We start from the raw sequence: 14869 nt of genomic DNA, 5'->3' as shown, positions 1-14869 counted from the left end.
TTCAGGCTTAAGTTAGGAAGAGCACAGTTGCTTCATTATACTGCTGAGCAGAAGAGCAACCACAGCTATAGGGTGCTGCAGGAGATAGACAATCTGCAAAGGCAGGAAACACACTAATGGAATACTTGAGTCATCCTTATCAAATGGGTAGTGTGATAACTGCTTCATGGAGCACTAGGTCATGAGAAGAACCCGCAAGGGTAAACATCTCTGTATTTGGTCCAAAGGAGCATACAGGAACTACTTTAAAAACATTTAAAAACCTTTCTTTGTTTCGTGGCAGTCTCAGCACTACGGGCTGTGACGAACTTCAAGAGGGAATAGGTAAGCAGTAAAACTCACTTCAGAAAAGACAGGCAGTCAAAAGAGTAAAAGAGGTGCAGGCCATCTGCGAACTGCTTACAAAGGTTCCGATGAAGGGTACAACTACTCCGGTGTGAGAGACGACAAGCTGCTTGCAAATGCAGAAAACAGAAAATCAGTAGGTTAAATGTGAGACCTGGCCGCAAGATGACAAATCACAGATTCAGGTAAAAAGCAGATAAATTAACTTAGAAAGTTTTTTGACTGATGTTCACAGTTGAACTAGAGATTCTCATGCCAAAGTCTTTGAGAAAGGGACATGTCTCATGACCTGTCCCAAGTTGAAGCATCAGTAAAAAGGTTTTAGAACAAACAGATAAACAGACATTGACAATTCACCTCAACTAGGTGACAGGCCAGACAACAGCTGTGGCACAGCACGCAACAGCTGGACCATTAACTGTGATGTATAACCTCTTGCTTCCATCTCATTGGAGCCAGGGGACTGGAAGCTGGTAAATGTGCTGCTGCTCAGCTATTCAGAACAGTGAGAAACCAAAAACTGCCTAGAAGGCTCTGCAGGAAGACCTGGGGATTAAAGCAAATCAGTGAAAGGAGTGGAAACTAGGGTAAGGGAAGGACAAAACACCTGGCCTAATGCCACACCTACAAATACAAGCTCTCCAAACTACGCTCACTTAAAGCTATTTTGAATTTAAAATGGACAATTCCATACAAACTTGCTCAGTAGTGTTAAATAACAGTGTGAATAAATACTAGGAATATCTAGGAAACCAGCAGAGAATGAACAAACGCTACTTCTATAGATCTGTTATGTGCCCACATCGTGTCCCCGAGGTCACAAAAGAACTGGATGCACACATGTTGTTTAGTGGGGTGGTTTGGTTAAGGACAGCTAGCATGACCAAAGATTAGGAACAGAAGTTATGCTGAATCAGCTAGGACTCACCAGCCTAAATTAATTAGGAGAATATGCGAAGTATAAGAAGATGAATGGGTCGCACAGAAAAGGTAATTGAAAATACTTGTCAGGAGAGAAAAGAATAAAAGCGTCCACCAAGTAATGATACAGCAAGTTCAAGACATAAGCACTGCTACAGCTACTGTAGTGAACTGTAAGAAATTACCATTTCAGAATGTTGCAAAGACCTTCAAGACCCCAAACGGGACGATTCAGCACAAAAGATGCAGCATCGGGCTCCGAGATCCCCCAGGGCAAACACCATTTGGAGGAGCATTATGATGTGTTTCCCCTAGGTCCCTAATACTGCCCATTACAAGCCTAATGGTTTGTAATCTGGACCGTTTTGTTTGTGCTTCTCCATGGCAGTTTTCAGGCACTATTTTTGACCTACAAAAACGTAAAATGCTTGATAAGTGCCTGTTAGAGGGATTCTCTTGACCTGTAGAATGTATAGATGCTGATGATAGATCACCAGCTTCCTGCAAGACAAGAGGTCACTTCACTATTCCCAGAAAGACCTTTATGTTCAGGAATTGCTTATACATTCCTTTGTGTTCCAGTACAAAATATTTGTCTCTTAGCATTCAGAAATATGGAGAATTAAGTACAGAGCAATTTAGAAGCATGTTAGTACTTGGTTGGCATTTGTTTTAAAGAGGTAATGCCTTTACTTCTCATGTTAGCAATTCAAACACTTGTCTTGGAGCTCATGCTACATCTAAATGTTTTTACTCTAACATAAAATATTCAGTAAAGTGGTACAGGTATACAAGTTGACTAACAAAATAGGGACTGGTCTCACACTGAGAGAATAAATTATGGTGACATTGTAGAACTGATTAAACAAACCAGTGGGAAAAAGGCACAGATCTTACAAACATACATATATATATATATATCAAAGCACCAGTTCCTCTTTTAAGAACTTGTTTCTCTAAATTTGTAATTTTTTTTAAACCAAACCACTCAGCAACTTACTATTAAAAGCACCAGCTTTCATGATGCTGTCATGCTTCATAACGCAGGAGCTTTGCTCAGTCCAGATCAGCTACCATGGACAACTCTTCGTAGGTGAGAGTTTCTGCGAGAGGTTGGTCAGTACTGATCACAGGCCGCATCTCCAGTGGAACAGCTGCTGAGGTTGCTGCCCCAGCTCTGTGTGTCACTCACTGCACAAATGGCTGAGCTGTTCACCCTAATTTTAGTTCATCTTAAAACTCTGGACTGCAAACTGCAACAGTTTTAAGAGATCTCCATCAACAGTCTGGTGGTTCATGCAATGAACAGCTGCAGCAATAACTTCACCAGCTGTCCCCATGCAGGTCGTCAGTGACCAAGAGCCAAAGCCCTCAGCTCAAAGACAAGGGCAGGGGAAGGGGGAAGAGGCCCCGTTTTGTGTCAGCCTCGGGGGCTCAGCAGCAGAACACTGAAATCAAACGGGGGGAACAACCCCGCGAAACAGAGTATGTGGTTGCTCTCATTTTACCGGCTTGACAGCAGATCCAAAGGTCAGAGCTAGTTGTGTTCTACTCTGCTCCGCTGGTATTGGTGTCAGTATGCTGCTCACTGTTTTTGAAAGGGGCTTCAGCCTCTGGGTGACTTTCCGTGCTTTTTCAGTGCAGCATGTTTATGCCTTTTTGATGCAGCAGAGTGGGAAGAACAAAACAAAAGCCACACCAACAGCTGTGCAATACAATAGTACAGTACCACAACTACTGACAAGTCAAGCCTAATCTGTTTGTAGCAGATTCTCCCCACCACGTTAAATTCTGTTCTGCACAACCTATTTTTAACTATTAGTATAAATCTACCGTCCAACTTACACTGTGTATAAATACCCGGGAAGTAAAAGGTGAAACGCTTGCAAATAAAGTAATGGCTGAAATTCTGAAATCTGGGATAACTGCCAAAGAGGTCAATTAAATAGATACAAGAAAGTCGTTAACATCATTTCCATTTCATAGCCTTATTTATAAACAAAAAAGCTGTATTGCCTTTAACCCATGCCAGAGCTGACAAACAAGTTTTCCAAATGCAGTTATCGCCTGTGCACTGGAAGAACCTCCTGCCTTTCCGTACAGGCAGCGTGTGCCACCCTCCCTCCTTCGATCCCACGCGGACGGTGTTTCAGGAGCAGCAGCCTGGACGGGTAGTGCAGAAAACATGTGGGAACACTGCTGATGTTGGCCACTCAATTGACACTGCTCATCCAGAACAATTCCAGGTGATCAGTAGGTACTAAATGAGTACCACATATTAACTAGACCTCTGTAATTATGTAGTGTGTAAAGTATTTCTGGCTCCTCATTTCTTGACAGTCGATGTCCAGGATATCGAATTAGCAGTCAGAAGAGCTGGCAACAAACGTGCAGTGGTTGAACCGGGGCAGGTGTTAGACAGAAGAGTCAGGGCCCTACTCACAAAACTGTTCACCCCCATCTTAAGTCTCATGAGATTTGCTCTTTTCAAAGAGGCAACAGGTATAAACTACACAACACAAATGAACCTGGCAGACAGGCCACAGAGGACCTTAATAACGTGCTCAAGATCTGTAGTACTGAATCCTGAAAAAGCTCTGCAGCCTTCCCCTAGAAACTTGTGCTCAAGAAAGGAAAGGTTATAAAAAATAAGTATATGTATTAAAAAAATACCAAGGTGCATGGCTTTTTTAATACATACACTTCTCACGATCTAGTTGCTAACTGGATGGCTTTTAAGGTTAAGCAGAAGGGCACATGAAGTCCTTCTAGCTACATTTCTAGGACAGCATAGCCCATGCAGCCCATAGTCAAAACCAGGAAAGTGTTCTTCTGGAAGCACAGAAAATCAGTTTTCTTTTGTTCGTAAAGCATCATCAGTTTAGCCCGAGCTCTGTCCTGTCTCAGGACGTTGGGATTGACTGCCTCTCCCAATTTGTCACCTAGGAACTTAGATTTTGCTAGACAACATTACAGAAAACCAATGTTTATGCTCATTAATTAAGTTTCCAGTTTTATCACAGACCACACTTGAATACCGGCTGGGTTTAAAAACCAACAACCCTAACAGAATCACTGTGGCAAGTAACATTTTCTAGAATTTTCTGTTGGGAAGAAGACAAGGTACTGCCTTTCCCTTGGAAACGGTAGATGTTTCTAATGTAAATCCATATCAACCAGATAAATCTAGCTATGCTATTAATAAAAATGGTGCCAAAGATGTTCTCAAACAGCAAAATGAAAGGCATAGCAGAGCTTTCCCACTGTGCTATAAACCAGCTTCTTGTAAACAAAGCTGTTATTTTCTTAAAAAGGCAAAACAACACAAACTAACCTGTAACTTTAATTTAATATTCTACATAATGAGTTATGCAGAACTTTGGCAAATAAAATACCGCATGACCAGCTATTGTATTCACAGTGTAATGCGATTTAAGGAACACTCAGTACCGCGTGGCCACATGCAGTTCAGTTACACGCCTTTGCCTGGGGAACTACAGAACGTCGCAAAGTACAGACCAGTTTGTTCCGATGTTGCTGGTACAGATACATATCAAAGGAAGTAACCGTCTAATAATTTCAAAATATAAAAGGTATTTAGCTATGTTGCTCGTTATTGTACTGCTCATCAAAGTTTTAGTAGTACAGAACAGCTGCAATGTTTGATTTGCACAAAGCAACTGTCAGTAGCATAAGCTGGATAATAGATGGTGGGGCGTGTGGTTAGAGCAAGCTGATGAGTGCCCGACAGGAGCCGAGCGAGCGTAGTTCTTACAAGAGAACACCTACATTTTGTTTAAAAACATCTTGTTTTTTAACAGTTGTTTAAACATGCATTGTGTTGGCATAATAAAAATACTTGAGAAAGTGTCCTACCTGCAGTCACACAATTTTCAGTGTCATAGCTGTGTTCATTGAATGAAAGACTTTTTTGAAGCCAAATAAATTGCAAGTCTGGTAATGCTTGAGGGAATTGGTTATTACGTAGCTCACCAGAACTCCTTTAACCTATGGGCTGCCATTAATTGACTTTTAGGTACCAAATACCTCCTCCAGGGTTACAGCTGGGTATGTGCCATAAGGTTATTTTAAAGCTTTCCTAAGTAAATGCAAAGAATATAGACAAAACTTGTTTTCAGAGTTGGATAATACATATGCATACTTCAGAGAACTCACTGCATGTTCTGTCAGACCGACGTGTGCCACTGCTGCAGCCAAAGGCAGCGCTCAGGCTGCTGGACAGGAGCCACTCAGACTGCCTGTACATGGGCTTTGGTTTTCTTCTGCCGGGCAAGAAGGGTTGGTAGGAAGCATTAAGAAGGGTGGTGAAGTACACCAGTACCATTCTGTAAAGTTACCCAATAACAGAGAACAAAAGAGCAGATCAGATGTGATTTTCAATAGAAGCAGCTCACTAGCAAAACAAAAAGTTGTTCTTTTTCCTAGGAATGGTCCTTACTCAACAAAAGGATCCCATTAAATTCATGTTCATAGACTGTCCAGACAAATCCATGTCAGAGGCTTTTCCTGTACGACTCTAGTTGCACATGTTCCAAGTGTTGCGGAGTAGAGATGCTGTACGCCTGCTGCACGCAGCGCTGGAGCCTCTTCTGGCTGCTACAGGATGATTGCCATCTTGGTTATCATCTCATACTTATCTAAATTTGTTGTTACTATTTAACGAGATACTTTTCATCACCACTTAGAAGATTTTTTCAGGTTTTTTAGTTAAACCTACCATTGCCCATTTTGGAAAACGGACATTCATATCACCGCATTTACACTTATCAATTAAAATACATTTTCTCTATCACCTTCCCAACTCAATTGCACTGCAGTCAATTATCGTGGTTTCAGAGTAACACTCCAAAACTGTCATTTGCTGAGAAGTGCTCAGCACTTTGTCGCATTCCCAGCGGTGTCCCTCGCTCTGTATAGTGATGGCTGATGGACCTTTGCTGCATCGGACAACACACACACTGATGTGACCTGTACAGGCTGCAGTCACACACACTGATGTGACCTGTACAGACAGGCTGCAGTCGTCACACACACTGATGTGACCTGTACAGGCTGCAGTCGTCACACACACTGATGTGACCTGTACAGACAGGCTGCAGTCGTCACTATAGAAAAGCTGACTGATGACTAAGGAAGTTTGTATTATTGCAGTTTCAGAAATGCAAGTACTCAGAAAACTGGCCAATTAAATAGGCATTATAGTATTAAAAAGAATATTAATATTGTACGAACGCAAATCCAAGTTCTGAGGAAGTTCTGTAAGTGGCCTGAAAGAGCCGAGAGTTACTAGAGTTAATTGTTGTGCCTGTAACCCCCTTGAGCAGAAAGAGCTCTGTTTGGAAATCTGCGCTAAACTGACCTGTGCCTTTCTGTTACCTGCTTGCCTTAAGTACGTACGTGCTCGTTTTCATCAAGTGCTTAGGAATTCTCCTCCATGAATTACGGTGAGTACGTGGTGTAACAGTAACAAAACTAGAACCTTCCCCCTCCGCCTTGCTCAGCTGTTACTGAAGTTTACGTTCCCCATTCATCCTCTGGTACGTAACTGCATCAAGGCTTAGCACGTAAACATTTCATTTTAAAAGTGATACGCTGATGAGTTCTGCATCTTGGAAAGCATTCAAACAGTCACCTTTTTTCTTCCTTAGTGAATGAGATCATAGGAAGAGACATGTCACAGATCTCAGTGTCGCATGGAACACCAGCGGCCAGCCAGTCTGCAGGTACCTGTCCTGGATCTCTGGAGACAAGAATATCTGATGGAATCCAGTAACAGAGAAGCTTACAACTAAACATCCATGAAATAATGGTTTCTCTGAATATTTCTTCGTCCTCTTCCTCTTTAGACACTGTGCTTCCAACTCTGTGGCCTTTATGAACTGGAACAGTGGATCCTTGCAAAGCCCTTTTAGTGGGTTACATTTGTGATGTAGAGACAGAGCATTTTAATTATAGTTCCTCAGATGCTGTAAAGAGACTTCTTAAAATGGACACACAGAATCCACACCAGATACTTTAACTGTTTTAAAGTTACAAACAAGCTTTGCTTTTTGCATTTAAGTAGAATACTTTTATATTGTAAGTGCTTCAGATGTGTGGAGATGTTAGTTTGCTCTTATAATATTCACAGTACTGAATGTGGAAAAATATTTAATACACATCTTCAGTGTGCTGCTTTCCCTTAGAGGTAGTAGAGTCTGTAACACCTTTTGGTCCTTTGGAAAGCCTTTAAAGCTTCTGTCGTTTAATCTTATTTTTTAATACAATCTTCCAGTGGCAAGTCACACCTGCCGTCTGAAGCCAGTGCCACGGAAGCCGCTGTGTATACAGACACTGTAGCGTTCTCTTTCTTAGACTCATAGGAAGCAAAGCCAAATGTAGATCTGCACTTGTTTATAAACTGAAAATGTTACTTGATAGGCTGCAAAAAGACCATTCCATCATGGAAGTGTTGGGATAGAAATGACATTCCAAAATTTAACTTTTATAACTTTGTGGATAATCTTCCTGTTCTTTATTAGCACAGGCTCCTTCTTGAAATAGCCTTTTCTTAGAAAGTTACATTTGTAATCAAATTTGAGCAGTAGGATTTTAGATTAAAGAACAGCAACATCATAGCCATGTTAGATACGGGAGAAATGTTCATACTTGCTGAGGATCTAAGTGTTCCTGTTATCCCTACAAAAGATGGTTTTGAGATCACCAGTTCAGTGGCATTCAAGTTTCCCATGCAATAAATCAGTAGATCACATCTGCGTATGAAAGAATGTTGTATGCCTGACCATGCCACTTGGAAGTCCTAAGGAGATGACAAGTACGGTTCCTTAAATTTAAGCTGTTTATAAACGTCAGTTTGCTAAATAGTAATTTCCTGTGAATGAGGGATTAGGTAGTATAATTTACCCATGTTTAACTGTAAATGTGTGAAGCAGAAGCTACCAAAGAAATACACAAGATTTGTAGCAGCAGCAAACTTTGTGCTGTGCTCAAAGGATGCATTTCCCTTGCCCACGTTATCTGACACCTTTGAAACAATCTGTTTACATAGCTATTAAAAATATCAGGCCTCTATGATCAGAAACCTAGGAGAGGATCTGAAACTGCCTGCTTAGGCCACAGACACTTCCCCCCAGAGACACTGTTGTTTACGGAGCGTTCTGATACGGAACGTGCAGGGTGCAGCGACCACAGCAAAGTAAGGTCAGAAACACGCTGAGCCTCAGGACATTTCCCATGCCAGCTTTAGTTCCTCGTTTAGGTGAGCCATGATGCTCTAGTGAAAAATAACAGCAAGTACACTCAAAAAGTTCAAAATATAGAAGTGTACTTGGATATAAACTACTTCAGACAATTGTGACCGTTTTATTGGTTTAACGTGGAGCACATGCCTCTTTCAGTAGGAAATTACTCTAGACTCTCAAAATTACAGTAAAATGGTCTTAAAGTGGAGAAGATTACTACATTATAATACCTGTAAGAGTAAACACAGATTGTACTGATGTTGCGTTTCATCAGACAGTCATGGGGAAACTTTCCATGGAGCCCGTTGCAGGCAGAACATCACCACCCAAACCTGAGACAGCACCCACGCAATACCGCTGCGGTAGCGCTCCCGCACCTTTGTGACAGCTCCGCCAGGAACCCTGTGACAGACCGTACGTCCGGCAGGTAAAGCTGTCACTCCTTGTCACGTACTTCCCTTTAAGCCTAAGGCTACTATCGTGATGTTTCAGTTATTTCAGACAACTTAATGCAAGGCCACTATGTGCGTACTGGGAATCTTTAGCATCCTTTTTGTGAATGTATTGTTCAACGGTGCAAATTTCTGAATTTGCAGAAAAAAAAATTGGCAGGACTGTAATCTGAGAAGTGTGATATTGTAATTGTCCCTCAGCAATGGTGCTTTACTCTGTCCTCTACTCCTTTACGATAAAGATGCTAGAAAAGGATTCACATGCTCAGAAATACATGTACTTACGTCTGTAACACCTTAACGAAAGAAACCCCCACAACGCTGTAAAGTATGTCATTGTCCGCAGACTGCGCTGGTGGCACGGTCCAGCTTTCATCCATGTATTGGGTCTTTTGCATTAACCATTGTTTGTAGGAGAATTCTAACTTTAAAGCTTTTCATACTGTATGGGATTTATGCTCCTTTATCCTGCTGGTACAGACTCTCCTTGCGATTCTCCAAGTAGCTGGAATTCACACTGTACCTAAAATATGGGAGCCCAAACAATCCAGAGTTGCTATGCACTAAATTTTCTGATGCCTTTAAATACCTTGATGCCTGTAGACATAGAGACGCTTTCCTATTTAAAAATGAAATTTAAAAATATAGCTTTGGATACTAAAGCAGTTTTGTATTTGCCTTGTAAAAGCTTCAATACAAGGGTCTTAATTTTATTTTAGCTTGTGTGATAACATAGGAAAAGACTGTTAATCTTATGTAATTTTAGTGACATAAAAAGCACACAATCTCTATTGGACTATGCAAATTTAATTACAACAGCAGAACCCAGCAACTGTTGATATTTTGTTGGCATCCACTTCCTTGCCCTCAAGTCCTTTCTTCTCCCCAAGTACCTCTCCAACACTTTTTAATAATGTAATTATCCTGAAGGAACGCCTTAACGAGGAAGCTTCGCTGTAAGGAGGGTCAGAGATCAATGTTCAAAACAAACTATTAAGGGGTAGTATATTAATCTGGGCAGGAGGGGGGGTGATTTCTGAAATTCCCATGAACTAGTAATCTGAATTTCTCTCATGTTATCAGGGGAACTGCCGTCCTTTTTAAACCAAAGAATTAAAAATAACGTGATGGTTTTGTCCTGATACAAAGCTTTGAAACTCTATTTTTGATACTCATAATGGATGTCATTCCTTGAGGTTCGGAAAACGTTCAAATTGAAGTTTTATATTTAAAAATGTGGGACAATAAAGATTAAGTTCTAGATGTTTACAGAGCCTTGTATTGTAATTTCATGTACATTTTGTATTTTAAACATTTTTGTAAGTTATGATTGCAGTGCTACTTGCAGAAATAAAGGGAAAAAACTTGCATTTAGGCTCTTAAATCATAGTGTTCAAATAAATAAAAAGAATGCAAAGACGTTGTCATTTATTTAAAACGCAGGCTCCAGTGCAGAGCGGGAGAAGCCCCGTTTGTGACGCAGCGGCAAACAGATGTGCTCGTTGTCATGAAATGACATTCGGTATCCCCTGCAAGAGCGGCAGATTTCAGAGCAATCCAGCAGGAGTCCGGTGCACCCTCACGGCGGCGCCGCGAGCCGGTCCCTGCCGACACCGAGCGGCAGCGCCGCGAGCCGGTCCCTGCCGACACCGAGCGGCAGCGCCGCGAGCCGGTCCCTGCCGACACCGAGCGGCAGCGCCGGCGCGGCGTCCGTCTGCACAGGAACTAGGGGCTTCCTATTTGCAAGTATCATTGTTACAATTAGATGCTCACAAGATTATTTTGATAAATTATTCCAGAAATTATTATTCAGGGAGCGCATCATAAACCGTAATTTCTATTCCTGAAAGGATATTACCGTAAGCAAGACACAGTTAAACAGTTTAAGAAATAGACGTAAAATTCCTACAAACTTTAACTTATTTGCCAAATCGTTGCTGATCAAGCGGTACTGAGTGAAATGCCTTAGGAATGGTACAGCAGATTCAGGGATTCAAATCTGTATTTCATCGCAGTGGTATCAGGGCTACTGAGAAGAGTTTCACCTCCCCAGTCTGGCTGCGGGTCTCTCCCTGCTCTGCGAATCCCTGGGCGTGCTGAGGTGTGCAGACGTTCCACAGTCAGCACAGAAGCAACGGCTCTGGCCTTGGTTAGAAACGCACACCTGCCGAGAGGACAGGGACAGCGATCCCGCAGCCAGCTCCTGCTCCGCAAGGTTAGGATTAGCTCTTATTTAGACGGCATGTCCTGACCAATTACCGTCACCACTGTTTTTTATCTATAAATACAGCAGAAAGGGCTAGCAGCAGTGCCACTCACTGAACGCAAAGTATTTATATCTTTTACTAAAAATAGCACAAGCAGTTTGAAAGCTGTTCCACGTGCTTTCTAGTACGATTACCCAGTATATAATTAGCATATACCAACAGTAGTACTAATCCATGCATATACTTGACTGTCAGTTTGAGCCTTCGTTCAGATGCAAATAGGCTGAAGGGCGATTACTGACAGAGGTGGCGGGACGTGCCGTCCCTTCGGGCCGTTGGAAGCTGAGGAAGCTGGCCCTGAGCGCTCACGCAGCCTGTCTGCTGGACTGCGGAGAGGAGACTGCGCTCCAGGCACTGTGACAACACCAGGTTTGGCATTTTAGGCAATCAGAGAGAAGGAATGCCTTGTTAAGGTCAGTTCCTTTAGACGAGTAACCAGAAGTTCCTCTTCGTTTAGGACCCAAACCCACAGAAAGTGCTGGCAGAAATCAAGGCCTTCTCATTCTCTCACTGTAGCTAGTAATTCCTTACAGATTCCAGAGCGTTATTTGTGCTGTCCGCTTCCCTCCGCTTGTTCCCAGACTCCTCTCCCTCTCCTGCCACCTCTCCAAGCCTAACTCAACATACCGCTGTATGTTTTGAAGCCAACACACGCTCCACTGTAGTGAACTAGCTGAGGATGGAGATCTTTTCCAAATGGTCCCCCCGCTTATTCTTTTCCCTCTTGCCTTAATTAATTGACAAGAATAATACTCAGGAGCAAGCCACACTACTGTAGTGACTAGAGTATTAAAGTATGTGAAAGGCCGTTAGGAGCGTACTCAGTCCAACATGGAAAACAAAAAGGATTTCTAATGTATTTAAACCACGCGTAGTTTTGCATACAGATTTCTCTAGTAATGGCACTTCACACTGAACTTTATTCTGCCTACTAAAAAGGGTGATGTTTATCCATCGTTCTTAACACACAAAAAGCATTGCTGTTTGCAGAGATTCTCGAAGAAACATTTTACAATAACCTACTGTTGCCTTTGTTACCAGAAACATCTGCTACACGTAAAAGACAACAGAAGGAAAAAGGTAACGAGACTTTAAGATAAAGGAGCAATAAGAATAGGACACTTGTTTTCCAAAGGCTTGTATGTATCGTGAAGTTTTTTAGAAAAGACTGATCTGCTAGAGAAGTTGGGCTATACAAGTCCTCCGAGCTGTTCCCGCAAACTTCACAGTGAAGATTTTATTGCTTTTTTATTATTATCTTGACACACTTTACACACTCCCCTGTTCCTCACTGTCACTGTGTGACACCTGCTGGCACGGGCTGGAAGAGCGTTTGCGGGCTGTGCTCGCTCCAAAAAGTCCTCTGGCGGCATTTGTGATGTGACGCTTCACTCCCAAAACCACCGCGTTAAGCGTGGGTGCAATCGTGCGTATCACAGGGAAAGGCACACAGTTGTAGCTACAAGAAAACTTCAGTAGCTCATGCCTAAACCAGCCAAACAGAAGTCTCGTCAAGCTACCTGTGCGGTGCTTCTCCGCATGTTTAATAATTTAGTCCCGGCCTCTTAATACACTGCAGAATGAGTTAAACCTTCCATAAGGAAACACTTGGAACATCTCTTGGAAACCAAATCACATATGTACGGTGATAATGAAATGCAAACATTTAAGAGGACAATAATAAAACTGGATGGGCAAATAAGCAAAGAAGAACAAACTCTTTGAGAGTCACTGTTTCTTCAGGAAGGCCATATTTTGGTGCAAGGTCATTAATTAAACAACCCAATCTTGCTGAAAGTAGTTCTTATGACAGCAATTTGATGCCTAAGGGCCTCAGCCGTTGCCTATTTATTTCAAAATACAATCTTGCCATTCAACTTTTCTTACAGAAAGATTCACTGTGCCAAAGCAAATTAAAACAGACAAATACACTGATGATGAACACTTCTGCATGTAGGAGCTGTGTTATCCGTAAAGGTAAAAGGGAACCAAGGAGCACAGCAGAAGTTGGGTCTGGAAGAAGTCAAAAAGATACGCAGCACAGAAAGTTCCTGAAGGCTGGACAGACTGACTCTCTAGGTAAGGGGGGGGAGCACGGGCTGAAGGGCCCGAAAAGGCTGGAAATAATAAAGCGGTTCTGATCAGAGAGATGTTTCTGTCCCTGGCTGCACTCACTGGCACACTTACTGTTTTGCTGATACATGCATTTGTGCAATTCCATCTTCCCACCACTTCTTCCCTTACCAGGAATAAAAATTTGCTTGTAAAAAATCTTCAACGGAAAGCAAATATGAGAGGTCAAGGATAACTTTATTCAAGTAACAGCAAATACCACCCTGTGACATTTGCCTGGCTGTAGTCACAGCAGCTAGATGAGAAGTACAAGTCATCAAGCCAGTAGGACAAATAAGGCAATACTGAAACTGAATTAAGTGCTACTATGGGATTATTTTTTCTAAGGATATGAAAAAAAAGCAGCTATGCCAAGAATGTCATGGTTGCCATCTGACCTCACCACTGACAGAAGTCATAATGGAAAAGTTGCACAAACAATGAAGGAAACAAGCAATCCAACACTGGCCAAATATCGTGCTGAGTGACGTCGTGGTTTGGAGAGACAGAGAGACGTACATTTTGTGGCTGTCAGCAGAGTTTCTCTCAGAGTCTGAAATGCTGATTGTCTGAGCCTAAACCCTTTGGAACTAATCCAGCTGCTTGAATGGCACTGCAGACAATGAGGTTTCCTTAGCTAGCAAGAGTATAAAACACACAAAAGAAAAAGATTAAGAAGAAGTCGTTTTGCCTCCTGAGAAGGTCTGTCCAGGGACAGTCCGCCCTCCTGCAGACCGTTAACCCCAACTCCTGCTGCACAGCGGCGAGCAGAAACATCCCTCACAAAGTTCTTAGCAACACTTTTCAGAGAGCAGTTAGGCTGCCTAGAACACCCGTAGGCAAGCAGCAGTGAAACCTATCACTGGCTACACAGGGCATGTTCTACTGTGTATTGTTCCATTTTTCTGGGCCATTTCTGCCCTCCTTCCTGGGTCCCCCTAGAGGGACTGTGCTTTCATTGCTATCCATCACTTGCACATACATTACACTATGCTCAAGATTTTTTCCAATAGTACACAAACTCTTAGTAGTTCAAACAACATTTGGACTAGCTGAGTAAAACAGTTCTACCAATTGTAACAAAAAATCCCATTTGGTTAGAAGGACACCGCCTAATTACAGTACAACACTAAGTGACTAAGTATTTACAGTGACTCTTTCATAAACAAAGGGAAAATGAAAAAGGCAATTAAATTCTATCTTTCCATTCAGTTTGTACAATAGTTGCTAAGCCACATTGTGTTTCTTTCATCCAAAATACACACAGGTAGCTTACGCGTCACTGAAGGGCACTTTGCGGACAGTAGAGATCTGCTGCCAATGGGCCCAAGCAAGCAGCATCAGAACTGGATTTCATGCAACATAGAAATGCTCAGTGGTGATGTTGAAAAAAAGAAATCACATTATTGAGATATGTGGAGGGTGCCTGTTCACCTTGTTAAGCTCTTTGGGACAGATACCGTCAGGTTTTCTACTCAACAGCATACAGACTTTTTTTAAAGAAGGCCTG

At 42.2% G+C, this 14869-nt stretch overlaps 1 protein-coding gene across 2 annotated transcripts in view; it reads left to right on the top strand.

Annotated features, from left to right (window-relative positions):
* Nucleotides 1–10397, top strand: part of NFATC3 (nuclear factor of activated T cells 3) — a 70345-nt gene extending 59948 nt beyond the window's left edge. For both annotated transcript variants that reach the window (XM_082062488.1, XM_082062487.1), the window contains one exon: nucleotides 6936–10397. In XM_082062488.1, the coding sequence (XP_081918614.1) occupies nucleotides 6936–7060 (125 nt within the window). In that variant the 3' untranslated portion in view covers nucleotides 7061–10397. The remainder of the gene's footprint in view (nucleotides 1–6935) is intronic.
* Nucleotides 10398–14869: the final 4472 nt, after the last annotated feature.

The sequence above is a fragment of the Streptopelia decaocto genome (genome assembly GCF_964273445.1).
Source record: "Streptopelia decaocto genome assembly, chromosome: 11".
Lineage (NCBI taxonomy): Eukaryota > Metazoa > Chordata > Aves > Columbiformes > Columbidae > Streptopelia > Streptopelia decaocto.
Note: the sequence above shows the minus strand (reverse complement) of the source record. Positions and strands in the feature narration are given on the sequence as shown.